The following is a 27535-nucleotide window of genomic DNA, read 5'->3' on the forward strand; positions in this document are numbered from 1 at the left end:
TAGGAAGAACTCTGCTTTTTTTAGATAACATCTTTAGGCCCTTTAGGCAAGCAGTTTTCTTTCCATCTTGCATTACCATATCTGATCAGTGCACCCAACCTAGCTCTACACCCTTCTCAGTTTTCTCAAATGCTTATTTTAAGATTACTGAATGGGTAGATGTATTGTCAAGATCACTTATATGACTGTAAAGAGGTGTAGTTAAGAAATTATTCATATATTATAGTTTAAAGAATAGCAGTACCTTTTTTTTTTTATTACTTGCTATTTAATTTGGAGACAATAACGTATTTTGGGAGAAGGGTAGATAAAAATCTGATCAGTTTAAGCATTGGTCATCACTCCAAGTAGCCATACAATTGAAATGTTAATCAAACAAGTTATTAACATTGCTAGCTGGATGTGTTGTGTGCGTTAGGTACTGTAACTACATTAACTGTCTACACTAATTTTTAAACAATCAGCCTCAGTCCAGATACCCTCTTTGGGTATGGAGAAACTGGCTGCTCATGGCTTGGATGGATGTACTCTGTGCTGGGGTAAAAGCTGGCTGGCTGGCTGAGCCCAACAACTGGCAGTAAATGGAGTTACACCTAGCTGGTGACCGGTCACAAGTGGTGCTCCCTGGGCTTGGTATTGGGGCCAGTTCTGTTTAATACCTTTACCAAAATCTGGACAAGGGGATTGAGGGCACCCTCAGTCTGTTTGCAGACAACACCAAGTTGGGTGGGAGTGTTGATCTGCCGGAGGGCGGGAGGCTCTGCAGAGGGATCTGGACAGGCTGCACTGATGGGCTGAGGCCAGTTGTATGAGGTTCATCAAGGCTCAGTGCCGGGTCCTGCACTGGGGTCACAACCACCCCACGCAGCGCTACAGGCTGGGGCAGAGTGGCTGGGAAGCTGCCTGGTGGGAAAGGGCCTGGGGGTGCTGGTTGACAGCCGGCTGGGCATGAGCCAGCAGTGTGCCCAGGGGGCCAAGGAGGCCAACAGCAGCCTGGCTGGTATCTGAAATAGCGTGGCCAGCAGGACTGGGAAAGTGACCGTCCCCCTGTACTCAGCACTGGTGAGGCTGCATCTCGAATCCTGTGTTCAGTTTTGGGTCCCTCACTGCAGGAAAGACCCTGAGGTGCTGGAGTGTGTCCAGAGAAGGGCAATGAAGCTGGGGAAGGGTCCAGAGCACGAGTCTTACAAGGAGCAGCTGAGGGAACTGGGGTGGCTTAGTGTGGAAGAGACTCAGAGGGACCATCTTATCGCTCTCTACACCTACCTGACAGGGGGCTGTAGGCAGGTGGGTGTTGGTCTCTTCTCCCAGATATGTAAAGTGACAGGAAAAAAGGAAATGGCCTCAAGCTGTTACACCAGGGGAGGTTTAGACTGGATATTAGGAAAAAAAATATTCACTGAAAAGGTGGTCAAACATTGGAACTGCCCAGGGAAGTGGTGGAATCACCATCCCTGGAGGTATTTAAAAAACATGTATGTATGGTGCTTGGTGACATGGTTTAGTGATGGACTTGGCAGTCCTGGGTTAACAGTTGGACTTGATGATCTTAAATGTCTTTTCCAACCAGAATGATTCTATGATTCTATGACAAAAGCTTTAGTCTATGGTAGCAGCATGATGTAAACTCTCCCAGGATTCCTGGCAAATACTCCAGAGTTGCTACAGAGCACTAAAATGTATGCCATTCATCTTGACTGCCTAGTTGACTGGGCCAGCTAGGTTAGGCTAGGTGAGGTTAGGTAAATACATCAGGATGTGTTACCCTTAGTTCTTAATGCAACTCTGTAGCTGTGCCTTGTAATTGCAGCTGGTATATGATAGATTCTTTTTGCTGTGCTTTATTCTTTTTATATTTTAATTCAGGGCAGAAGGCAGAAGTAGATGTTTTTGGAATCAAATTTGAAAAGTACTTGTAATGGATGTTGATAATTGTATCGTACTTTTGGCATTGCTAGGGGAAGGGGTGAACACAGCTCTGGTTGAACTGTATGTAATGAAAAAAATTCTTTAAAAAGTTCTGCTTATGCACGAGTATTTGAATAGAAAAAAAAACAAATGAAAGTTTGGGTGTCAATTTTAAAATACTATTTTGGAGTTCAGAAACAACCTAAATTGACTGCAAGTCATATAGCCATATTTCTGGAACCTCATTACATTTAGCTTTCCTGACTTTTTCACCCCTTTCTCACCAGTTAGATTGTTATTCCAGAACTATTTGGAGGACAGAGATGACCTTTAATAATCCTCCCAAATGTATATACCTTCATCCTTATATGAATTTAAATGTTGTCTACTGTTTCAGTATCAGTATCCCAGTTTGAATGGATCCTTGTGGCATATCTCAGCCATATTTTTTCTTTGGAAAGCAGTTTTGTGTTGTTCACTGATTTTCCTTTACTTTCAGTGTATTTCAGCTTTGAACTCATTAATATATGTATTGAACATCTGTCCTGTTTCAGATCCCTGAGGTACGCAACTCTTAACTTCTCTCTACTTGGAGAAGCAGCCATTAATTACTACTCTTTGTTTCCTATCACTTAGCTAATTTTTAATCCACAACAAGAATTTACCTCTTACCCTATGGTTATTTATTTTCCTTAATAGTTTCTTGTCAAGGATCTTATCACAGGCTTTTGTCAAACCAAGTAAGTTATATCTACCAACTCTCCCCCCATCCTTCCCGTTTCATTAACAATGTCCAACTATTCAAATAAAGCAGAGGAAGTATTTTCCATGCTGGGAGGTCCAGCTTTATCAATGTGTATTATATAAATGCTTCATTGTTCTGATCTTAATTGTATGCTATAAGCTACTCTACAGCTAAATGGAGACATCATGCCCACAATGTCTTTAGTTTCTTTTTCTTAAAAGTTAACACAGTTTTGCTTTTTTTCTTTTGCTTTTTTTTTCCCCCTAAATGTATAGATAAATATATAGGTAACTGTGACAGCACCTGTCCTGTCTTTTTATTTTGATGCTGTCTTTAACACTCATGAATTACTACCTTCATAGTGGGGCAATCAAGTTGAAATCACAGCTGACTCTGTTTTTCCTAATCTTTTTTGAAAATAGTTTTCAAGTGTTTTAAAAAATACTTTCATTATTTCATTGTTGCTGTAGGTACAGTATGGTAGGGAGGGTGGAATTTACCAGAGCAGGAAAGGAGAAGGGACATGTCGCCCAGCTGCTTTGTAGCACTAGCACTCCTCAGGGCTACTGGCAGGTTTTGTGTTGCATAACGCTGCAGCACCTTTGGGCTGCATCACTCCCACATGGCAACTGCATGGGTCTCTGCCAACTTGATCTTTATTTCCCTATGAGGCTTCAAATTATGCAGTTTTTAACACTAACCATCAAATTTCCCATTGCAACATATATTAGCATTATTGCATTTCTTATTCTAGACTATCAAGTGCTATTTCTGAGTGCCTTAAACAGAATTTGAACCATTTTGTGTTAGGGAGGGGTGAAGGAACTCTTACATATTTCCTTTTTCTTCCTGGGAATCAGTGAGGCTTGTTCAGAGTTTGTGAAGTGTTTCAGAGTCTTAAATATGAAAATATTTTAGATTTCCAAAGTTCATTTTACCATCGCTAATAAGTTGGTCAAAAATATGATGATATTCAGGTATCATACTGAAGTTACTGGATAAATGCTGAGAGTAATATATATATATATATATGAAAAACTGCCTCTCTATATATCTCCCCTTATATAGCTATCTGTGAAGTATTCAGAGACAGATAAAAATTAGAAGCCCACATTTCTAGGTGAAAGACTTACTCCTTTCCACTCTTTGAAATATCACTCTGTTGTGCTAGAAGTCCCATAACAGCAAAGTTTGGAGACTCCGTGGTTGAGTACTAGCATTATCTTCATTTTATCTTCACCTCCCTTCTATCTGGGGAAGAATACTTTCTAATTACTTGTCGTTTTCCAGATCACTCGTGGTCTTTGCTCCCATGCTGAGTGGAGATTACACTCTCCTATTAGCCTTTTAAGGTCCAAGGAATGCCAGCCATGCCATGTGTGAGCAATCTGCAGGCACCATTAGCACTGCTTGAGTAGCTCTTGATAACACTCCCTATGAAGTCAATTAAAGACGTCAGGGGGTGGGCTGGACTGCTTCTTTTTACTAACAACTCTCATTAGGGGGTGGAGGATGGGGAGCATGAACAGGTGATTTTTTAGTATTTTAAATAAGTAACGGCAAAATTACCCAGACTAGCTTTCTCCTTTGTTTGGCATTCATTCCTTTCTCTTTCCTTCCCTTCCCTGTTTTTGGAACAAATCTCCAACAGATATGCCGTTTTACTAAGTCTGAAAAAGGCAATAACTATAAATCTCAACAAAAGAAATCGGAACAGATGGTAAAGACAACAGAAATCAGATTAGTGTTTTCTAAGTGGAAGGAAGTCGTGGGCAGTAATTGCTCAGCACATACTCTGATCGTGGACAGTCTCTCTTGCCATAATTTGGGCTGAGCTGAGGACACTCTCCCTTTTATAGAAATTTTTAGTCCTGTGCAGCTTGGGAAACTTGAGAGTTTATGAATATTCAGGAATATAAAGATATTTAAAGAATTAAGTCGAATGTGATGTAATTGTCCCTGTGTTCATGTATAAGCTTCTGGCAGCTGTGAAAGAGTATATTGCTGGGGAGTGCACCAGTGAAGCTGGTGTGTGGCCTTGAGCGTGTGATTTCAGTGGTGATGCTAAATACCACCGGCAGTTAACTCCTAAGGTGTAAGTATAAGTGTTTCATAAAAGAAATGTAAAATATAGAATAAGGTTCATATAAGGTGTGATTTGAAACACAGCTCGTATTTTTGCATGTGTTTTGAAATAAAATCTGAGGGCGAGTATTGTCGCTCACCAGTGAACCCTATATTACAGCTATTGAACAGAAATATTAGGAAAACAGAAATGTAAAAATAATTCAGTTTTTCGTAGCAAGAGATCCAGTTTGTGATTCTTTCTGCTGTTTTGGTTTTTGTTTTGATCTGGGTTTGTTTTTTTTCTTTCTGCTGTATGTGATTTTTTTTTTTTTTCATTATTATTTTACAGATTTTCCAGTGGGCTATAGGAGCATACAGTTCAGCTTGCCTCTTCCAGGGTTTTGCTTTGAGTAAAGACTGAAAGCCTGTGTCTTAAACTGAGTCAGGATATATATTTCCACTCTAGGAACTATTGTTATGGATAAGATTAATTCCAAGCAGGCAGTGGAAGGACTTCCAATATTTTTGGACAAATGTTCTTCCCTGTCGTGGAGGTTCTAGCACTCAAGTGTCTTTAGTTTTGACATGAAATAGGAATGAAAACAAAACCTTAAAACCTCTATTCAGGTCTTCCTTTTTCCTTACATGACCCACAAGGTATTCAGGTGTCCTTTTGAGAAATAAATTCATTAAGCTAAAAGCCATCATCCGTTTGGAAACAGCAACATGTAATATAACCTCAGCAGGGAGGCACTATGTGAGAATGCATTATACAGTATTTTAACGGGAAAAGATTTGATGCATTTTGAAATGACCATCGTATCATGCTACAAGAGAGTACAAAACACCACTTGTATCTGGCAGTTATTTTCCTACAAGTTAAAAAATAATCTGAAATGGTTAGTTTAAATTCTTCAGGCATTTTCAGATCACAGCAGCACATCACTTGCATTAAAGCTCCAGTCCTATCCTGCTGGTGAGCGTATCTCGTCTCACTGTGGCTTCTCTCTCCTCATATCAGCAGGGGGATGCAGTGAACAGAATGACTTGGGCAGCGAGAAAGCACTGTTTCTCCATGTTTCTCTTTTTAAAGTTATTATATCAGTTCTGAATTAAAACGGTATCAATTTTGTTTGCTTATGTGGTCATAAAATTAACACAATAGAAGAGCTTCCTCTTTTGAGGTTTAGATATGCATAGCCATGACTTCACAAATCTGGCAATAATATTAGTCACACTTACATATTTCTGCTAAACTTTTGATTTAATACACTGGCCATCCCTCCCATATACAGCAATTGAAAACTGAGACTTTAGTATATTGTTAAACTTTTTTTACAGACTTTGTTGCTGATTGTTCAATTTACACAGTGTTTATGTACGGCAGAACTAGTAAATATAAAAGGTAATCTTTTATAAGAAGATAGTTTATCTTTTATACATCTTTTATATATATAATTTTATATATAATCTTTTATAAGAAGATAGTGTACCATCTATCTTCTATTTCATATTTATGCTATCTCATTTAATTTTACTTAGTCAATAAATGGAAGTACAATGGAGAGGGTTTTCAACATTAATACTTATTATGGCAGTTACTTATTTTCAGAATTATTTATTTCCAGCCATCTTGCTGAGTGTTTGAGAGAAATTACTTATCTGCTAGTGTGTGCAATAAAGATAAAATGAGAGATTGTTTACTTTGCTAAAAAGGCACATTGCTTTCTTTTGAAACAGCTGAAAACATAGCATGTAAATTAGAGTTGAAACAGTAATGTGCATCTCCATCAGAAGGGTTTGGTTTATTAAAGGAATATCAAAAGAAAATTCAACAATATGACCTGACTTATTGTATTAAACAACAATTTTCAGCCTACACACTGATGTCTCACTAAGTAAGTGTCTTGGATTTATTTTTATAAATTTTGTTAAGATACGTGTTATAGAATTGTCATTTGAACTACTGTCTGAGTAACTACACAAAGTACATAGAAGAGATTGTAAAAATCTGTGAGACTGATTTATATAAATAATAAAAAAAGTGAGTGAAAAAAGTCTGATCATCCGTTTACATATGGGAACCGAGATCAGTTAATCATCCAGACTCACCCAGGAAAACAATGGTAAACCAGATAACTTGATTTTATTTGGTACCAGCCTGGTACCACAAGAATGCTATCCTATTACATATAAGTGATTTTTTTTTCCGCTTGTTTGGGAAGGCAAAGCTGCTGAAAATGCTGAATCTGTTAGTACATTTTGTTCTAGTCTGTTACTCTCTACTAATAGTACAGAAGTTGAAAGAGTGCTGACCACTTTTCTCTGTTCCCTTTACATTGACATGTCTAACCTGCTGCATCCATATTTTAAGTTGGTCTCTTCAGCATGCTAGTCAACTTTCGCAAGCTGGAAGAATCCATACTGGGTGCATTCTGATGCATGTATGTCAAAAAAAGAGTATATTTTATAGAAGTAGAAATAATATTTGAAAGCAATAGAAAAGAGCAGTGATTGGTATTAAATTAATACTTCAAGGGCTCTTAAATGGTATTAAATTAGACAGTTCCTTGAATGACTCAAGGCTTCATAGATGTGTTTCTCCCATCTAAGATTTTAGGCTCCACACCCTGGCAAGGTATGATAGTTTTTCCAGTAACCATTCTTGGGCTCTTAAAATGAAAGTTAGCAAAATAACTTCCGCACTAATGGCATATGGCAAATACTGGACACTACACACTCTTAGTGCTGAGGTTACTGGGAAGATGTAACTTTCATCTCTAGCTTTTGACTGTTTGGTAATACATTTTCACTTACTACTCAGAGGAGAGAGATATTGAAAACAAGCCTGGACCTTTTAACTTTTGCATTGAATTTCTCTAAACCAGCACAGCAATTTATTCCAATAGAAGTTGTTAAAGTAAATGTGATCAGGCTTGGATGTTAAGTATAATTCTATTAATCACATACCTAACCATAATAATATCCACCTTTATGGTGCAGACAAATCCTACTCCTGATGCACATATTTGGCCAGAATTTTATTATTGGTACTGTCAACCTTGTGCTGTCGGTGGAACGCAAGAAGATGGCACGCGGCTAGCAGGGCTGTGCAAGGGGAGTCCTTTTGCCCTAGAGCTAGGGCAGCCCCTGGCAAGAGGAAAAGCTGAAAGGCAGGAATAAAACTACAACACTGCTGTACAGTCAGTACCCCAGCTTGAGGGTTTCTGCCGTGCGACATGAGTTAGGGCAGATTCACAGTTACTCTGATGTCCTCTAAAGCCATGTCTAGGTCCCAGCTGACCTCTGCTCAGGTATTCTATCATGTGCTAGTGTATAGTAACAATAAATGATGAAAATTATAGTAAGGCTTTGCACTTGAAAGGCCCTTGCATAACTCCTGGTTGTCCCTGGTGTTAAAAAAGTGATTGGAGGGATATTTATGACTTTGGTAGAAAGTCTGACCTGTAAAATATGTTGGTAGCAATTTGAACTCATTATTTTGAAACAGAAATTTGCCAAGGGCTTAGACTGCTATATCTTTCATGTCAATGCAGGTATCACTGTTGCTTGACTCTGTAAACTGTATCAACATGAACACTTCTCCCAATTGAAAAAAACAACAGGGAGTAAGCAAGAACATAAAATTATTTTTAGAAAATGCATTTTTAATTACTGAACTGCTTAATTATTGAGTACTACTGAAAATATCCTGTGAACCTCATCACTATGCAAATGTATTCAGTTTTGGAAACAAATGATAATAAAGCATTCTTTTTTCTTTTACAACATATTACTGTAATGAAGCTGTTACCTCTCAGTGTGCATTTTAATGAGTTTTAAGTAACATTTTAATGAGCTGAACATTACCATAAACCCAAGGATTAGATAAAATTGAATTTACTGGGAGAAGGGAAGGGTTCATTAAGAGTTAATTATATAGTTTAAGAAGAAATATAATTCATTTTATGAATGTGCCATCAACCAAGAATCCAGCAGTAGATCTATACTTAGTAATAAGTGTAGAAATGCCGTTATTATATTGACATAAAAACATGGGTTTGCACACTACTGCTCGTGTTTCCAATGAAAGTTTCTGTACTGAAATCCCTGGGTCAACTTTGTTCTTATCCAGCTCGTTATTACATCTGAGGCGAAAAAATACCAAGCTTTGTATTACTGGTTGTAATTCCACCTACAATTTTTATAAACATCATATGAACAGTGAAAGCAAAGTTTAATGGATTTACCATCGCCAGTAGGACCTGAAGGTGAGTTATGAATAAATATATTGGATTTATTATTTTAAAAAGGACTGGTAGAGATTTGAATCCAAACTGCCAGCTCTACTTACGTCCACTGAGAGTGATCTGTTGAATGTCTGCAGCCCAGGCTCCTGGATGCCCAGAAATCCCAGGTAAATTCCCAGACAACAGCTCTGTGCTGGCTGCACTGTACATTGGGATGGATGCTGATGTTCAGGCCCTGCACAATGCAGGATTAAACTGCTCATGCTCAGCAAATTCAGTTACACACTGGATTTACTGCTTGGCATCTGCCAGTGCTGACATTTCTGTTTAATTTTTTGAAAAAGTATTGAAAAATCTTAGCTCAGTGGCCTAAGATATCTGCTTAGAAAAGAACAAGAAGAAAATTTTGAAATCTTAACAAAATATTAGTTGCGCTAAACTAGTATAGTGCTGTCTTGTTTATAGTATAGCCCTGTGACCTGCTATTAAAAAAAAAAACAACCAAATAAAACACAAAAAACAAAGAACCACCAATACGTATCACAGCCTTTCAGTGGGGTGAGGGAAGCCTCAGGGGGGTTGAAAGCTTTCATGAGTTTCAGTAAAATGGAGTTGATCTCCTGTACCCTGCTGTTGTGGAGGAAAGCATTCTAGCAAACATCTGAGAAAGGAAAATCATGAGCTGTGGTCAGCAGTAAGACCTGCTGGAGGTCCATCACTCCTGCATATGCCAGACCCAAAGGTGTGCCCCAAGAGTGGCTATTCTGATTGCTGAGCCTCAAAATGCTAAGGTGAACCTGCAGAACTACACTGGAAGGATGATGCCTACATTCCTTACTGATTCCTACAACAGAAGTCAAGGGGCACTGGTGGCATTTAAAAAGGAGTTCCAGTTAGCACCTTGGATTGAATAGGTGTTCAAAGGAAGTGCAAAGAGCAGCTATTAAGCAGGTAATAAATTCTGGATAAGACAGGGAGAAAGCAAAGTGCTACCGAATGTGTGATTATGAGCCACATTGTACTAAACTTCCATTTGTTCAGCAGCAGAAGTTTTTCCATCTCTTCTGAGTTGTTTCTAGCAGGTCCATCTGTTGCTAAGTAAGAAAGAAAGCCCCAATGAACAGAATAAAATTGTAAAAATCAAACATGAACCAACTGTTGGCTGAGCATTGTTTAGTGCCCCATGCTTTCTCCCCCAGAAGCTCACCTCTTTGTATGAATGTGGCAGCACAGCCAGGCATGTGGAAGTCTTCAGAGAGAAACTGAACATGTTCCTCACCTACATCTGGAATTGTTCAGAAAAGGAGGAGCAGAGCTACAGAGGTCCTCCTCAAGGGAGAGTTTAATTCAATTTGCCTTAATTGAAGCTGCACAAGCAAACTACAGAATGTTTCCAGTTCTCCTGGTCTCAGAGAAATCCCACAGCATGCACTGGTTATATGAGCTATTGTATTTTATATATTCCTTATTCTAAATATAGGGAAGTATAATGCATAGTTTAACAATACATTTTCCTTGGTGGAAAATCTGGTTTAAGTAGTACTATTCTCTCCTGGCCACTTACTTCCTTCACTTGTAATAGCTTGTCATTCTCTCAGTTGCTTGTGGATCCACGCTGTGAACTGGGTCAGTAGAGTGATATGGGTTAAAAATCCTCCAAGCAGGATATTTTTTTTTCTTTTCTTTCTTCCCCCACCCCCCCACCCCCCTTAATTGGAATGGAAGAAAATGTTTGTACTACTTGGCCTAAAATCTATCCCAGGTGAATACTGTGGCAGGCTAAAAATTTCCTCCATCCAATCCTGTCTAGTCTAATAATCTAATCTGCCTGTTTCAATATTATACTTTGTCTATCATATGGTGCTTGAATACTTTATCTTGTCAGTACATCCCCTTGTTTTCTAATGCAATTGAAGAATGACAGTAACTATATAAATGTACAGGAATTAGATCTTTTGTGGGAGCTAGAGATACAGGTACTATGTGGTTAGTTAAACTCTGTGCTAAGGAGTGAAACAAATTACTTACGTGTGCCAGGAGGTTCCTGTTTAAAATAAAATCTATTTCAATATTTAGTTATTAAATATGCCTGAGCTGGAATGGACTCTTTTTTTTACACTAGTAGTTTATATACAAAAAACAAAAGGAAGATGAAAGATTGTAAAAATTATTTCATATTCTAACTGTGGGAATAACAAAGGTCTTTCAGACACTTAAAAGGAACGTGACCCCTTCATCCAAAAGGCTGCTCCAGCTATTAAGTAACACACTGTTAAAGGCTGTTTTACAGGCGTGTCTCAGATTGTTTCTTCTCTATAGTCTGGAATAAGCAAGTATTTGAGTTGTTCTGTTTGACAGTTTTCTCTTATTTTAAAGCCATCAGCAGATCCGTAGTTCACCCTGGTTTTCTCTTGTACTGAACTGCCAGAGGAATATTCAGCACCGAGGGTTTAGAAGGATGTGTGACGTGGGGGATTTATTTTATTCTAGTTTTATGGTACAGTTCATTTTTCTATTACGCAAAATTTGTTGTACATGAAATAGCACTTTGGGAAAGTGGTATTAGAAAAAATAGTTTGTTTCATCTTTACCACAATTCAAAATGTTATGCTAGTGTATTTTCAACAGTATGTCTGGGAGCTGGTGTAACCACTCAGCTGAAGGTCATTTTGAGTCTCAGGCACAGCATAGTGTGACTGGAGGGTGGAGCTGGACTTCCAGGTTCGAGTCTCCCTCTGGGTGCTGAAGCTCCTCTTTCAAAATTGTTGCTTCAGGCTGTTACGGTTGGTCTTTGCTCCTGCTTCTTTAATTTTTTTCTTTCCTCTTGCACAATGTAGTGAATAATAATGAGAGCAATGTGAATTCTTATATTATTCTTCTCTTTTGAAAATGAGTGTGAGAGTTATATTTCATATTGTATGGAAGTAATTCCTTATGCTATTTGAGCAGATCAAAACTACAAAAGAATTCCTGCAAATTACACTAGTTTCATCTTTGTTTTGCATAAAGTCACAAATCTGTGGCTTTCTTCTCATATTTAGACTATAGAAAACTACTCTTTTATTCAGTTGTTTGTGGATTTTTTCCTAGCTGGTAGCATGTTGACGGAACACAAATGACTCTGTCCTGAAGATTTAATACAAGGTCTACATATCATGTTGTTCCTTTAGTTCTTTAAAGCTCTGGAAACTTAAATTAATTATGCACAATAATGTGATGATAAGTGACAGATAAATTATTTGTAGTGTTCAAGATAATCCAGAAAAAAATGTCATCTAGCACTTGTTAGATTGTTAATAGCTGTTAAATCTGAATGGAGCTTTTTATGTAGGAAATGTCCGATGATGAAACTTCATAAGAACCCAACACTTGAACACTGCAAGAAAAAAAAATTTCTTACCGTCCTCAGAGATGGTAAAATTGGAGTTTTAAACAGCAATGTCTTTGGACTGTCTTTGCTTTTTTGATTTATTGTAGAGTATTAACATAATATTGAATTAAGATGATATGAAATCGTAAGTGGTGGAGGAGTTGTAGAGTTGTAGGGGGTGGGGTTTTGATTTAAATTCTTGGAGAGGGGTTCCAAATATAGCTGGAATGGTGAGTACACATACCTGGTGACTTGTAGCCTTCTGCCATCCCACTACCTAGATACACAGTTCTTCTTTCACGTGGCATTTATTTTTCACTAGCTTCAAATGACTGGGCATGTCTCAGTGACAGTCACGCAAACATGTTTTATGCATTTCCAATCTCAAATTATTGGGACAAATTCTAAAAATGGAAACAGTTAAGCCCTTCAGAAGGTTAACGATTAAAGAAGGCACACTGAGGTCAGGGTCCAGGAGGATATGATGCTGCCGAGCCTGGGTGCAATGATGTGCCTGTTCATGGGACAGAGGACATGAGACCAGCCAAGCTGGTAGAGCAGGCCTGTTTAAATGGCATCTGGCAAGCACCCCAAAACGGCCTATTGACACGAGGACAGTTTGCAGGATGGGAAGTGAGGTATTCAAGAAGCAGCAGGCGGCTCCCACTGGTTCTGCATACCAGCTGTGGATGCATCTCAGGCTTCATGTCTGATGAAGTGTGGCTGCGCAGTCCCCTTGCAATAGAGTTATGAAAGCTTATCAAGAAATATGTGCCTTGCTATGCCTGCTGAAATATCTTGTTTTCAATCCTGACTTCTGAAGGCAGAAATACAAAAGCCCTGACAAAAAAAATGATCCTGCTCACAAAAACCTGAATAGATGAGTTTTATCTTATAATTAACAGATAAAGCTTGATAGAGACCAGGGTTAGGAACAGAGGGCGGGGGGGGGGTGTGGAAGGAAGAGAATTCCTATGTTGGGCAACAGCCTATTTTGTTTGATGCTTTGCCTAATGTGGCTAAAGTATAGCAGTAATGTGTCAGTAACCCCCTGCCAAGATGGGAAAGCATCCCAGCTGTTGTGTATGTGTTGTGCATGTGTACACAAGAAGTTTATTAGAGGCTATTCACACTTCAGTGGAGCTCAGAGATTGCAGTCTGTATTATATTGATTAAATGAAGCATATAACATTCTATATTTCTCATACAAGAAATATTCATTCATTTGTATTCGTTTTCATGATTCTCATCTGTTCTTTCTCCTTTGTTTTACTGAGGGCACATGTACATTTTAGGTGTTTTGGCTGGGCTTGACCTGGAAGCCCAGGGGACTGAAGCAGCTAAAGTGGTGGCTGGAGAACCAGCTTTAGTTTGAAAACAGAAAAAATACAATTGCTCAACACTGTGTCAGACTCTAGGTAGCATTCGTTAGGTTGAGCACAGTGCTGCAAGTACCTAGTAGCGCTACTTCTGTACTCACAACAGTAAACCTGCATGCTATTATACTGTGGTTTCTGCACTTAGTAATTAAATCTGTACTTTCTGGGGAATCTCTGCTGTACTCTGCATGTGCATTGGAGTTTCTGTGTGCTCTTCCAAAGCACTCAAAAAGCTCCCACCTGAATTTCATTCATATATCTCTGACGGTAACATTTGAGTTTTTTTGGATGCCATTGCTTTTGAAAATTGGTTATATATTTCTAATTCCTTTAAGTTTGGGGTGGTTTGGTGGGGGGTTTTTTTGGCTTTTGTTTGTTTGGTTTGGGTGTTTGTTGTGGGGGGGGGGTGTGTGTGTGGATGTGTGTGTGTGTGTAATTTTGCTTATTAAAACCTAAGAGTGTCTGTACTGCAGGAGAGCAAAGGTCTATCCAGCCTGGTCTATCCTTTTTCTGATAGCAGCCTTCAAGGGATTCTGTATTATTGCCTTTTTAACCAAACACAGTCCTCCGTACTGCATTGTTGGGAGAGAAACATAGTCAGTGTGATTTGAAGACTTCTCTAGTGCTTTTGGTGAAACTAGTCCCATATTCTTGCTGCAAAGAAGACACGCTGACATACAAGCAACAGTGGAAGTGCAGTAGTTCAGTTGTGATATGGTGATTTTTGAAGTCGTCCTTGGTTCCATATCTGATATTCACATTAGTTGGGAAAAAAAATAAATTACTTGCCCATGATTTTCTGAATATGTAGTCCATTAAATGTGAAGACCACGTAAAAGCTAACGTCAGACTTGAATTTAAAGGGTCATTAAATAACTGCCCTTGTAAACCGCTAAATGTCTGATCCTTGTTAAATTGTATGACTTACAACAGATCATGCATATTTTTCAAAGTTTGTTGTATGCAATTGTGGCACCAGTTCTTCTAGAAAGTCTCTGAACTTTTAAGCAAGCAATAGGGCTTTTAGTTTCAATGAAATAAAACTCTTGGTAATGTGTCTCTTGTTAGCATTAGCAATCTGTGCAGTGCATTCATCAAGAGTGATTATGTTTTAAAGTATGAGAAAAAAGAAATCTACTCTATATCCTAGAGAAAATTTTTCAACATATTACGTTGTATAGCTTTAGATTTCTGAAATTACTTAAATGTGGTCCTAAGGATATTTGCAGTCATAAAGAATACTTGGTTATGCTTATTGCTTCCCTTTGCCTTTCTCAACTGTCAAAACACAGTGATGCTTTTGAAGATTTACAGCAGATGGGTAATGAGATTGCTGACTGTTAGCTGCAACATTCAGAATTTGTTGGTGGAAGGAGGCGGGAGTTTAAAAAAGAGAGAAGGCTATTGAGGCTTCATTGCAATGAAGACAGGTGATAGAACTTTATTTTCAATCAGGAAGCTTAAACATAAATATGTTATGTTCCAAATTAGAAAAATCTCTAATCTTCATGCTATCTAGTAGTGAAATAAAATCTTTCATAAAAAATTACAGAGATGTCAGATTGCATTCAAGTGATCACAATAAATCACAAGAAAGGAAGGACATTATAAAATTTTTCAGTAAGTGTATTCAGGCTGTAGTGTGTATGTTTAATTCAGCACAAATAGCAGCCTTTAAAAAATCAGAAACAAATCATAAGCTCATGTGTGCACTAACTTTCACTTTTGTACCTGTGTAATTGTGTAAAAGGGAAAATAGGTCAACAGTGCCCTTAATTGGGTTAACTGTCGAAGAAAGTTTTCAAGGTCTGATCTTGCAGTGTGCGCTGTAAATAAGGAAGGAGAAAGCCTATCTTCTTTCCTGACCTTAGTGGAGCCAGCTAGCTGGGGTACACCTCAGACTGAAATTTAGAGGTGTGAAAAAAATCCATCTGTCTCCAACTGACTCTTTTTGGAATCTACTTACTTGTCAGTGTCAATTCATGCACCTGATTTCTAAGACCGAAATTGTTTGTTCACCTGGTTTAATAGATTCTGTTGTTTAGAAGCAAGGGTCTCCACTTTCATGTTTAGACATTAATGCTCATCACAAAGTCCAAATTCTGTAAATGTCTATATCCTTATACATGAGCTGTTAGAAGTTTTAGAAAGTGTGTCAGAATGGAGTGGTTTTTCACATTTTGGTCTTTGCCGAGGCCTGATAATAAAGAGCAAGCTACCTTTAACTGTAAGTACTGAGTAGCTTACTGAGTTCAGAAACACATGAAATACTGAGTGAGAAAAAGGGATGAATCCAAAGAAAGTTGCTGAATCTGCAAGAAGAAGATACTCTTTCTTTTGTTTCTTGATGCAGTTATCTCCCTGCTGCTCACTTCCTCACTTTGATTTCTAGGGACCCTACTAATCAAACATTGTTGCAGCTGCTGGACTCTTTGAAAATATCCTAACGCCTCTGAAAATGCATCTTGTGGGTTTGGGGCCTTATTTTAAGGTAAAATCAGAACATTTTGAGTCATGGTAAATCAGCTAGCATTCATCTCTCCTAGGCAATATCTGTATCAGGAGATAGGTGAAGGATGGGAAAAAGAATGGGAGTAAAAAAAGTTGTAGTTCCTTATCATCTTCTTTTTAAACAAGATGGCAACTTTTCCCAGGCAATAAACATGCCAAAGGAGCTCAGAAACTGCCTGGGAGCCTTGCCTAGAACTATTGCCTAGGCTGTGGTTTAATAAAAAATTTCCTTACAGAATGTGAAAGAGGCAGTTGCTGAAACAAAGGGGTAGGGTGGCATCCTCCTCAGATAAAGTGTATTGTCATTATTATTCATGAGGAAGTTTGTCTGTGACCCCTTGTTATTTTTCAGTGACCCCGTTTCAGCAGGTAGTGCTGGCTTGCTCAGGGACCATTTCAGCAGATCATACACATTAGCCAAGTTCTAAAACACCCCCCTGCACCATACGCTGTCTAAAGTATAATAATCCTTTAATCTGCCCACTGCATGACATCTGGGCAGTTATTTGACATAATAATTCATGTTTATTGAGTGTATCAGTATGTATCAGAGGAGAGAAGCACCAAAGCAGTAGTGGAGAGATGAGGATTTAGGAAAATGCCTGTGGGGCAGTGCTTTGGACCAGGGGAGACCTACCTGCACGTGGCAGGTCACCAACCTACCACCGATGTGGCTGCATAAAATCTTTATATAATAATATTATCCTGAGATAAACACAATACAAAATAGGAGGGGGAACATAAACTACCAGGACCCAAGTTACAGAAGCACATTAATATTTACTCAATATCCCTTTATACCCTCTAGTCAGCACAACAGATGTAGCTGTGTTTTAAGACATTATCATGCATTGAAAAAGGCAAAAAAGATAGTCTTTCCCTCCCTTCCGTTCCCAGTAATCTCAGATGTTCACCGTGTGTGCTGGGGGGAGGAGGTGGAGAGCTGAGCGCTGGTGGGAGAAGAATGCAATTATCCCAAAGCCTCCTGACGGGCATCCACTTCTTCCTTCCAGCTTAGCTGCTCTGACCATAGGCTGTGGGCTCATGGGACATGGACCAGATTGAAAAAGTGGAAGCAGACAGATGGTTATTTGTAATCATCATGTAAATGTAAATCCTATAAAAATGTTTTCTTTCTAAGGGCTTGAAAGCTGTTGTAGTGGAAAGAAGGATTAAGGCATGGATATCTAGCCTAGAATAATTTTAACCCCACCACCTTCCCTCCTACCCCGTAAACGTCGTGGCTTTATCTCTGCTTCCTTTAAACAAATTGCTGGAGCCTCAGTTGAGGAAATTAATTCGGTTTCCATGTAATTCCCTGAGTTTATGAGCACCAGTCTGACTGAGGCCTGGATTTGGGCCTAAGCTGGCAGGTGCTGGGAAGCGGTTGCCTTGGTAGCAGGGCTCCTTTCTTCTGCTTCCTCCCCTGCTCCAGCAGGTGCGAGGCCTGCCGGCGGTTATCTCGGCGCTGCCGGGGCTGGATGTGCTTGCTTTCCGTGATTACGCTCGCGGGTACCTGTAAATGGCCGTACAGGACTTTGCATGCCTTAAAGACCGATGTGGCAGCTCGCAGACATCTATCTTGTTTGAGCAGCATCAGCTTGTTCGAGCGACAAAGAGACCGATCAAACTTTAATTGTCCGCAGCACTGTTGTAGGCTGTGTGCAGGATTTAGCCGTCCTTTTCAGATCCTTGGTCCCCCGGTACCTACATCGACAGCAAGGTTAACCATCTGGAAGATTTTGCCCTTCCAAGGCTTTGCCTCTCGAAACATGAGGATGTTTGCTCTGCTGTTGGGCTGGCAGAGCGGAGCAGCTAAGGCAAAGTAAGAACATGGGATGAGGAAGAGGAGCCTGATGTTTCACCACTTGCGATGAATATTTTAAATTTTGCTAGTATTTGTGCCATGCCAAGAGGGGCCCTGAGGAGGGCTGGCTTCTCAAGTGGACAAAAGCCTCTTGCCAGTGTGTGGACAGAGCTATCTGCTCAGGCACACCGTTAGTTATTTGGAAGTACCCAGCAATTGTGGATAATTGGCTGAGGAATATTCTGCAGCTCTTGACCATTTTTCTCTTTTCACAGATGATTGTGCCATTAGATATGGTGAATGCACTAAGCTGTGCTGCGACTTTTCCATTTACTGTGCTAATAAGTGTGAACTCAACTTCCAGTTGACATTCCTTTCTTCTGTGGCTTTCTGTGCCACTGGAGTGGGACAGACGAGCTTGCCAGCTCCTGCCCTGGTCTCCTCCACACGCGCCCTACCTCTTCCCAGCTTCTCTCTGGGGGTGATGTTTGGATGTGCTGGGGTGGCTGTACCTATCAGATTAATATCTCTGCTTTGTCATTGTTGTTATATTGCATTAAAAGTGCTGAATCACAGGAATGACAGTCTCTGCTCTTAACCTTGTTTTTCTCTTTGCTTTTATTCTTACTAATTTTCTTTCCTGTACTTGGTTTTTGTTTTCTCTCTCCGTAAATTTACAGTGCTACTTCTCCCCTTCTCTGGGTTGTTTTCTGTCTTTAATTTATATTCCACACATTTTTCTCTTATCTTTTTTTTTTTGTCCACGCTTTATTTTTTCCCTATTTCATTTTTCTCCAACCATGGTTGGTTGTTTTTTTTTCTCCAAAACAGAATGCTTTAGATGGAAATGGTTAGATATATCTATTCAAGATTCACATATGTGCTGAGGTATACAGCAAGATTAAGTAAACCCTGTAGCATCAATTTTGTCTTCCATTCAAGCCAGATTTGCAGTAAGACTTGGGTAAAGGAATGTGATAAAATCAAATCACCTCTTAGCCTCATATTCTGAGGCTGATTTGAACCTTACACAGTTGCTGGGATGATTCAAAGAAAGTTAATGTAATTTACTGCGTATCACCCCAAGAAACTGTATTTGTCAGCTTCATATAGCCTTGTGAAACGTTCAAGGAAAATGCTTTCCTTAATATTGCTGTCAGGAGTTAGGAGTCAGGAGTATAAAGTCATTATGTTGTAGGATCTGCTGATTTTCTGGGGATTTTCCACTAATGCATTTGCACTGAAGATCTGTAATTGTACAAAGGATCAAGACAATAAAAAATAATATTTATTTTATGTGTAATAATAATGGAAAAAGTTGACATTTATCCATTTGCCAGTTATATGAAAGACGGTATAACATTGCCTGAAAGTATTTTTTCTTCCTATGTATCATAGCGATCACAGAGACACATAAAGATGCTTCCCAAAATATGTAATATTGTAAGACTTTTTTTTCTGGTCTTTCCCTGAAATTGCTGTGGTATTAGCTTTCTTGGCTTTGCAAAATGTTGTAATGCCAAATAGTCAGCAGTCCATGATCTTCAGCTTACTGTTTCTATGTTGTGCTTTGCATAATTTATTTCTTCCATTTGATCTTGAAGATCTAAAAATTCCATTTCTGTCAATTTGATTATTGTGAATCAAAAGCATATGAGAGATTTGTATTAATGAGAAATACTTCGGGGCTGAGATTTTTGTTAAGTTATTTTTTAGAAAAGAGTTGTCAATTGGGTGTGTCACTTAAGAAGACTATGGGTTCTTGCCAGGGCTGCTTTTGTTGCCAACTGTGTCCTGTCACTTTTATTTTATTCTTCAAGAGCAAGACCTAAATAATCAGTCTTTTTTTTTTCTTTTCTTTTTTTTTTTTTTTTTTTTTTTTTGTTAGAAAAGGAATTAACTTCCAATTAACTCCCTCCTTCCTCTGGGATCTACCTGTATATCCCAAACTGGGGAACACCAAAAGTTCCCTCATATGTCATTCTGAGTGCCACATATATACAGCCCACTCACCTCAGCCCGTTCAGAAACCAATTCTTGTATGTATTAATCATATTTTCTTCTGGCTTATTACAGAAGAGAAAAATATTCAGTTCCAAATGTTAAAACGGGGCACATTTTATTAACATTGAAAGCAGTAAATTATCTCTGCTTATGAAATGAGACTGAGCAATTTCTGCTGAACTCTTCCTGACTTGCCCCTTCATGAGGATACAGTGTTTTCTAATTTCTCAGAGGGCCTTGGTTCCATTAAGGGCGAGAACTGTTTTAAAGCTGTAATGAAAGCCATACGTAGCTGAAATTCAAGGAGGGGAAATGCCCTAAATTCTATTTCAGTAGCTCGTCTAGAGCTATTTTCAATTTTATGTTTATAAGAATGTCAATTAACCTAGAGACTAGGACACACATAGAAGAATAATGATGAAGTGGATGTCATTTTAACACACTGAAGCCAGCTAGTTGGACTTAATCCTTCTTTACAGAAGCTTGATTTACATATGAAGCTGGCCTGTGTTGCCTAATTTAGTTCTCAGTTTGGTGATTTAAATGCTCTTTCAATGTCATGGGACAGCACTGGTCAAAGTTGCAGAAATATTAAAACTAAGAAAATAAAAGGAAGAAATAAACATGCTGGAACCACACTACAATCAGTTTGATTTCTCTGACACCTTTCATAACTGGTGATCACTTTGGCATATACTTGGTAATAACAATAATAACAGTAATAATAACAATACCCTTAATCAAGTTGCAACTGCAATTCGGTATCAGTTGTGTCACTTTACCTAGCTTATGCTGAAGTTGAAGATCCAGGCAAGCCAGATGTTCAGCATGTTGATTTTTGTTATGAACACAACATCAGACCTGCAGTGTTACTTTTGCAAGGATGGGAAGCAACCTTGTCAAGGTTAAAAAGTGTAATGGGTGCTACAGGTCTTTCTAACTTAAATGCAGAGCCATGTTCTTATTGAGAAAAAACAAGGGGAAAAAAAACATGTATGTGAAATCTGCCTCCACTGAACAAAAGGTCACGCCTTAGGCAACTTCTTTTATGAGTTCTTTCATAGTAAATATAAGAGGCAAAGTCATCACCTAATAATGGTTGAGACATTTTTGTTTGATTGTTTAATACTGTATGTATCTGCATGTAATTTTTCCCCCCGCACCTACAATGTGATCACTTCTAGTAATTTATTTCTTCTTTCCCTCATTTTTTTGCAATAGTGCTACGGGATGACTTCCGCCAAAACCCTACAGATGTTGTGGTGGCAGCTGGAGAGCCTGCCATATTGGAGTGCCAGCCACCTCGTGGACACCCTGAGCCTACCATCTACTGGAAGAAAGATAAAGTCCGTATTGATGACAAGGAAGAGCGGATCAGTGTGAGTGCAACCGAGATGGCTGCCTATAGACATAGGGCCTGCATCGAAGCTCCACAGCTGCGTGCAGCAGAACTTTACAGCTTTATAGCCTTTCCCACAGAGACTCATCATTACTCTTGGCAGTTTGCCCTTCTGACCTTTCCCAAATGAGGGGGGAAGGTTGATTATTCCTTCTGGTTTGGGTCTCCAACTTGAACTTCCTGAGGCTTGGTTTGTATAACCAGTGTAACAGAGGTCCCATTAGAGCTGTAGATTTGGTTGTGTAAGGTGGTCTGTTAGATGGGGGACTCAGTGGATGTCTTTGACCGGTTTGGCCTTACCTTTTCTAGATCTCAGTTCACAGAAATGAGATCTCAGTTCAGTGAAGGGAGAATATCAGACCTTTTATCAAAGAGGTGTTTTAAGATACAGTCATATCTATGAGGTACACAAATACTCCATGTGAAAAAAACCCAACAGCTTAGGATGATACTGTAGTGTTGTATTTAGTGTAGTAATTGGGATGTGTGTTCTACATGAAGACTGAAGTTATGTTCTAAAGAGTGGTTGTTCCTGAGTAGGAATACATTTTGAGTAAATGAGTAATGCTGGTTGAATTCTGTGACAGTTCGTTCCTTGTACTGAAGGAAAAAGGGTTCAGCAGAAATACCTAAGTTATTAGAACTATGTCATAGTATTTGCAAGTAAATGGGATAAATATGGGTGCAGACATGTATTTAATTCCTAATTTTTAAATGCCTAGCTTTTCACTATTAATATTCCTTCAATTAAGTTTTATGTTGTATGTAACGATATGTGACTCATTCAGTGCTGACATTCAGTATGGAAGTACTATCAGGAAGCTTGTTTGTGGCTTCGGATGCCTAAGGAAGTATTTCAAGCTAAACTATAAGTAGTTGCTATTTGTGGGCCAGGCTGTCTCTGCTAGGTTCTGCTTGAGTAGAAGGAAAAATGCCAGGGAACTGGTTATCATTCCCTGACTCTCAATTTTCTTTGGCTATATTCCTAGCTTAGTCTGAAGCACGCTATTGTCTAACTTTTGACACTGTCTGTAACTTCATGAGCTGCAAATTTGTTACTTTATTTCTCTCAACTGCCCTGCTCTTACACACTAATAAGCACCCTTTGTAGCCAAGAAAATGTTAAGTCTTAAGGGAGTCAGGTGAATTCTCAGTTTGGGCTAGATTCAGCCTGTTTGCATCAAGGAAAAGAGAAAATCTGTCTTAATCAGTAAACAAGGAAACTGTTCAGACACCAGTAAAATAAAATAAACTAAATAAAACTAAGTTAAATTGTCTTTTTCTTGAGAGAGATGTTAAGAGTGCTTTATATGTCATCATGCAAGAAATAGAAGCGCTCTGTGTTGCCAAAGAGGCAGAAAGAAAAGTCAACTCTGAAATGTAAAGCGTTTAATGAAAACCAAAGAAAAAACTTAAATACAGTTAAAATCGGTAAGTATGATAAAATGTGTTTCTACAACAGCTTAAAGATATTTAAATATATAGGATTATAATTTTGAAGCTATACATATATTTACAAAGTTTTAAATGCCTTAGTTGTGGAACTTGCTGCCGAAGAGGGTAGCTTTTTCTGATATCGTTTTTTATCTGAAGTTAAAAATTTATTCTTTGTTTTGAAACAGATACGTGGTGGGAAGCTGATGATCTCCAACACAAGAAAAAGTGATGCGGGCATGTACACTTGTGTTGGAACAAACATGGTGGGGGAGCGAGACAGCGATCCAGCAGAGCTGACTGTTTTTGGTAAAGCAACTCAACCTTTTTTTGCTTTTCACTACAGATGTAATAGACTGAATTGACCTGGGTGACTCGTCAAAATATGAGACAAAACAAGGTTAACAAAACACCGTAGTACTGCTTAAGATGCAGTTCACAGTTTCTGAAGACGACCAGGTTTCAAAGGCTGCAATTTATAATTATGGAGCTGTGATGGCTCAACATTTTCCTTCTAAGTGCATAGTTTCAGTCTAATTGGAGGTCCTTAGTGGTATGCATACAATCATAGACAGTAATGCAAGATATAATGCTCTCCCTCACCAAATTGCCAAACGTAATTAAGCTACTTCTAATACAGTTGACAATGACTGCCTAACAGAGATTTGGACCAGCTTTGCCTATTTAGATAATTCCTTATTCCTGTGGGGTTGTGAAATCAAACCTTTGTAGGAGAGCACGAAAGAGCTCAATTCATCAGTTAAAAGTCATTGGAAAAAATCCCAAGATCAACTTCTTAAATATATAGAGATACTTTTTTCACTTCTTTTTTAAAGGGCATGAAACAGTCTTTCATCCTGTAAGCCAGGGCATCATTTAAGTTCTTGATGCTGCTGAATGGGTCAAAAATGAATGTTTCCTGTGTGAAACAGCTTCCAGACCTGGTAGGCAAGACAAGAAGTTGTTAGGAACATTTCCCCTATGGTTAGGGTCTAGAGCAAGAGTAGAGTAATACTGAACCTAGAGCTGGATCCATCCTACTAACAACTGAATAAGAAGCAAAACTGCAAAATCCTGCTGTGCTACATCCTGCAGCCATGACATTTGTATTTACCATTTAGCTATGGTTTAGTAGGGATTAGTTGAGACATCTTGAGCAAACAAAAGAAAATCAATAAGGAAAAAAACCCTCACTGCTAAAGAAAAAACATATATGCATATAAAAAGAGAGTGTTAAATGTTCCCTCCTGCTACACCTCTTTGATGTCCTTGATACAGTACCAAAATTCCGAACAAAACTGCTTGTAGTTCCAGTAAGACTTTTCATAGAAATCCTCACACCCTTTCTGAAGCAAATGCTCCTAATTTTTTCACTTTCTGTCTAATATGATGCACTGGAAAACCCAGTCACACATATTACTATCTGTATTTGCATGTATGTCCACTTGACAAAAAGCATATTATGGGATTTACAAAAGGCATAGAAAAGTTTCTGCTAGACGAGATCCATGAGTGACTAAGGATTTGCTGCTTTCCAGCATTACGAGACTGTGAAGACTTCCACTCCACTTAGTTTGTTGCAGATTCATGGAAGCATATGACCTTTAAAGACAGAACAAGTACACCTTGCAAAAAAATGGCAGAAAGGATCTCTATTAAATTATGTCCTTTGCAGCCAATCTGTTGAAGTTGTGCCTTTATACAGATGTAAAAGAGACATGACATATCTTCTTCATCAGTTTAAGTACTGATAATCCCTGGTAATACTCCCTGTGGATAGCAAGCAGATTGCAGTTCTAAACTACAAAGCCTTAAGAAATCCTTAAGAAAATAATTTGTTAAAAAGCATTGAACTGTAGGAATAAAAACTGAAATATGCATGTAATTTCATATCCTGCAGAGCTATGAAACGTATTAGGTTTGTCTTGATATGTAAAATAATACATAGCCAATTACAATATTCTGGTTTTTTTTCCAGGATTTAATCATAACAATCAACTCATAAAATATAATCTAAGTCAATGTTGTGAATACTGAACAAAATCAGCAATAGACGAAATCAGATATTTTAATTCTTCGTAATTGTGTTAGACTAACTAAAGAAAAATGTATTTAAAATTATTTTCCTATCTGGGTATTTTGCTGTCTAAAATTCCCCTTCTATCTACATGTTCCCTTCCTATTGTCCTTTTCATGGTACAAGAATAACACGCCAGAAGCAGGTGCTCAGGTTATGGTCTGCTGTTTGACAATACGATTCAACTATCCTGTGCCCACTTCCTGGCTGCCCCCTGGCCCTGAAGCTCTGTGTTTGGTGTACTGGGCTCACTGTACAGATGTGTCCAGGTCTCTGCTCCATACAAAAGGAGATGGCTTGGCTTACCCTTTCACCGGCAGAATAGTTAGTTGTGTTCCATTCCTGAACTCCAAGCAGGAGCTCATGTGCAGGAGGGCACAAACACACAATGCACTGGAGAGCATTATCCATGATGTTTCCAGGAAGCAATGGATCTCCTGGACAGTCCAATCAGTCTAAGCATACACAGTAAATCAAATAAGTCCAGAAACTCTGGGAAATATCACATTGGTTGTGCATGTTCAGGTTGACTTTACTGAACACAGGCAAAACCATATAAGTCCACAGCCTTCCTCTAATATGACTCACAGGTTTGAGGAACATGGGAGTACTGCAAATGTTGAGGAAAATATGCTAAATATATCAAAATATGTGTATGTTATTAATAGGCCCAACTTGAACTGTTTTGAACATATTTGAAAATGGACTTTATAATTAAAATGAAGATATCTTAGCTAAGAGACTTAGAGAATTTAATAAAGTGGCTGGCAAGCCTACAGCTGATGCTGACTCTGGAGAAGACTGTGTATTAATTATCTGATTATTAATGTCTCTATTCCTTTTCCAAATAACAAACTCCCAAACCTTTTCCATAGCATGAAGGGGGCCTTAGTAAACATGCTACTCCATAGAAAAAGGAACTGTTTCATACTAGTTCTCAAACCTTTCCAGGAATCAGCCACTTGTTACTTTTGGCTTTGCAATTCTTTTTTGTAATACCTGAAGTTAATTTCAGTGTGTGACTGACTCATGACAGACCTCTGGCTCCCTGTACAGTAAATTTGGCTTGAGGCATTGCCTCTGGAAAAAGTGAGTCAATGTGGTGGTAACTTGTGGCCCTAGAGGAATAGCATGGAAATCTAGCCTAAAAGATTACACCTTTCCTGAGTTCAAAAACAATAAAATAAAATAAGCAATAAGAACCTTGGGAAGAAGAGGAGAAAATTAACATTTTCCATGTGCAGAATGTATCCACTTGGCTGGGCACCTATTCAATAACCTTTGCTGAGAGATAGTTATGGATAATACATGTAGAACTTTCACAAAACAAGTAATTATTTTTTTTCAACTCTGCATCAGAAACCTAGTTTTCAACATTTAAGCACTGCTAACAGTGTACTGTTAGTGTCGGTGCAGATTGCATTTCTTTTGTTCCCAAGTCATGATTCTTCTACTAGCAGAAAATTGCCAAACTTTCACAGTAAGATATTGTAAAGCAAATAGGTCGTATAAGCAGTGCTTCCCAACATTATTCTCGTGTTTTGAGTAGTGGCAATGATGCATTACAGTTTTTTAGCCTTCTCTTCCAAGCAGTACTGCTAGTTTTTGCCTTTATGAAACTCCAAGGTGTAATCTTGGAGTAAAGCAAGAAGACAAGGTCTGTTCACAGAGTCTTAAATTGGCTTTTAAAGGAAATTGATAACTAATCCATCAATCCTAACATTCTTAAAAAAAGGCAGCACGGTACTTTATTATTATGGACAGACTATTCTAAAGGCCAAAATCAGAAGTGTAAGTGGTATAAATTAGGCTTTGCTTGTGTTTGGGTTCATAGCCTTTGGATGAACAGAATTAAAGAAAGATGCAAACCAGAAAAAGTTTCATTCCAATTTGTAAGAAATCTTGGTTTGTAAATATATAATACAGAAGCAGTAATTAAATAAAGTAAGAATTAGTTTTGAAATTAACCTTTTACTATTTTGCCATACAACTGCACTGTTCTCTGATAAGTTTTCAAGTTGTTTTAACTATTTCAGACTCCTTTTATTTTTTTTCCTTTGGACTTAAAATGGTATGTTTGAAGAGAATGTACAAAGGTATATCTTGTATATTGATTCTGAAGCTCAGTGAAATCAATGAAAGCCTTAGTATATCAACTTCAAGAGGCTGGCATCAAGCAGTGGAAAAAGTTATATTTAGAAAAGCCTCAAAAGAGTATAAAGCATAACTAAGAAGAGTACAAAAATGTCTTAAAGGATATGTCAATTCAGACATATTAAAGATTGTTTTGGATTAATCTTTGATTTTAGCTTTGGTACCTGAACCTTTTTTCAGCTAATAAGGTCCTGTGGGAAGAAGAGGTATTTTTGTCTGATGCTTGAAGAAGTATTTGTGTTTGATGTTCTCTAGACATTGTCAGGCTGAAAGAGATACCATAGTTCCAGAAAAAGTATGCTATGATGACATGATGTTAGAGGGAAAAAATCTGAAGATCCCATAATGAAGGTGTTGTGCCTCATTTTACTTTGCTGAGCTCTGACTATATGGAAGGCTTTGGCAGAGAGTCTTGTCCCAATTGTGTCCT

General features: G+C 38.4%; 1 protein-coding gene across 11 annotated transcripts in view; it reads left to right on the plus strand.

Moving 5' to 3' along the window:
* The window catches only part of ROBO2 (roundabout guidance receptor 2), a 482707-nt gene that overhangs the window by 309939 nt on the left and 145233 nt on the right, over positions 1 to 27535 (plus strand). For all 11 annotated transcript variants that reach the window (XM_056328409.1, XM_056328413.1, XM_056328411.1 and 8 more), the window contains exons 3-4: positions 21263 to 21420; positions 23063 to 23183. In XM_056328409.1, the coding sequence (XP_056184384.1) occupies positions 21263 to 21420; positions 23063 to 23183 (279 nt within the window). The remainder of the gene's footprint in view (positions 1 to 21262; positions 21421 to 23062; positions 23184 to 27535) is intronic.

Source organism: Falco biarmicus, chromosome 2 (assembly GCF_023638135.1).
Source record: "Falco biarmicus isolate bFalBia1 chromosome 2, bFalBia1.pri, whole genome shotgun sequence".
Classification (NCBI taxonomy): domain Eukaryota; kingdom Metazoa; phylum Chordata; class Aves; order Falconiformes; family Falconidae; genus Falco; species Falco biarmicus.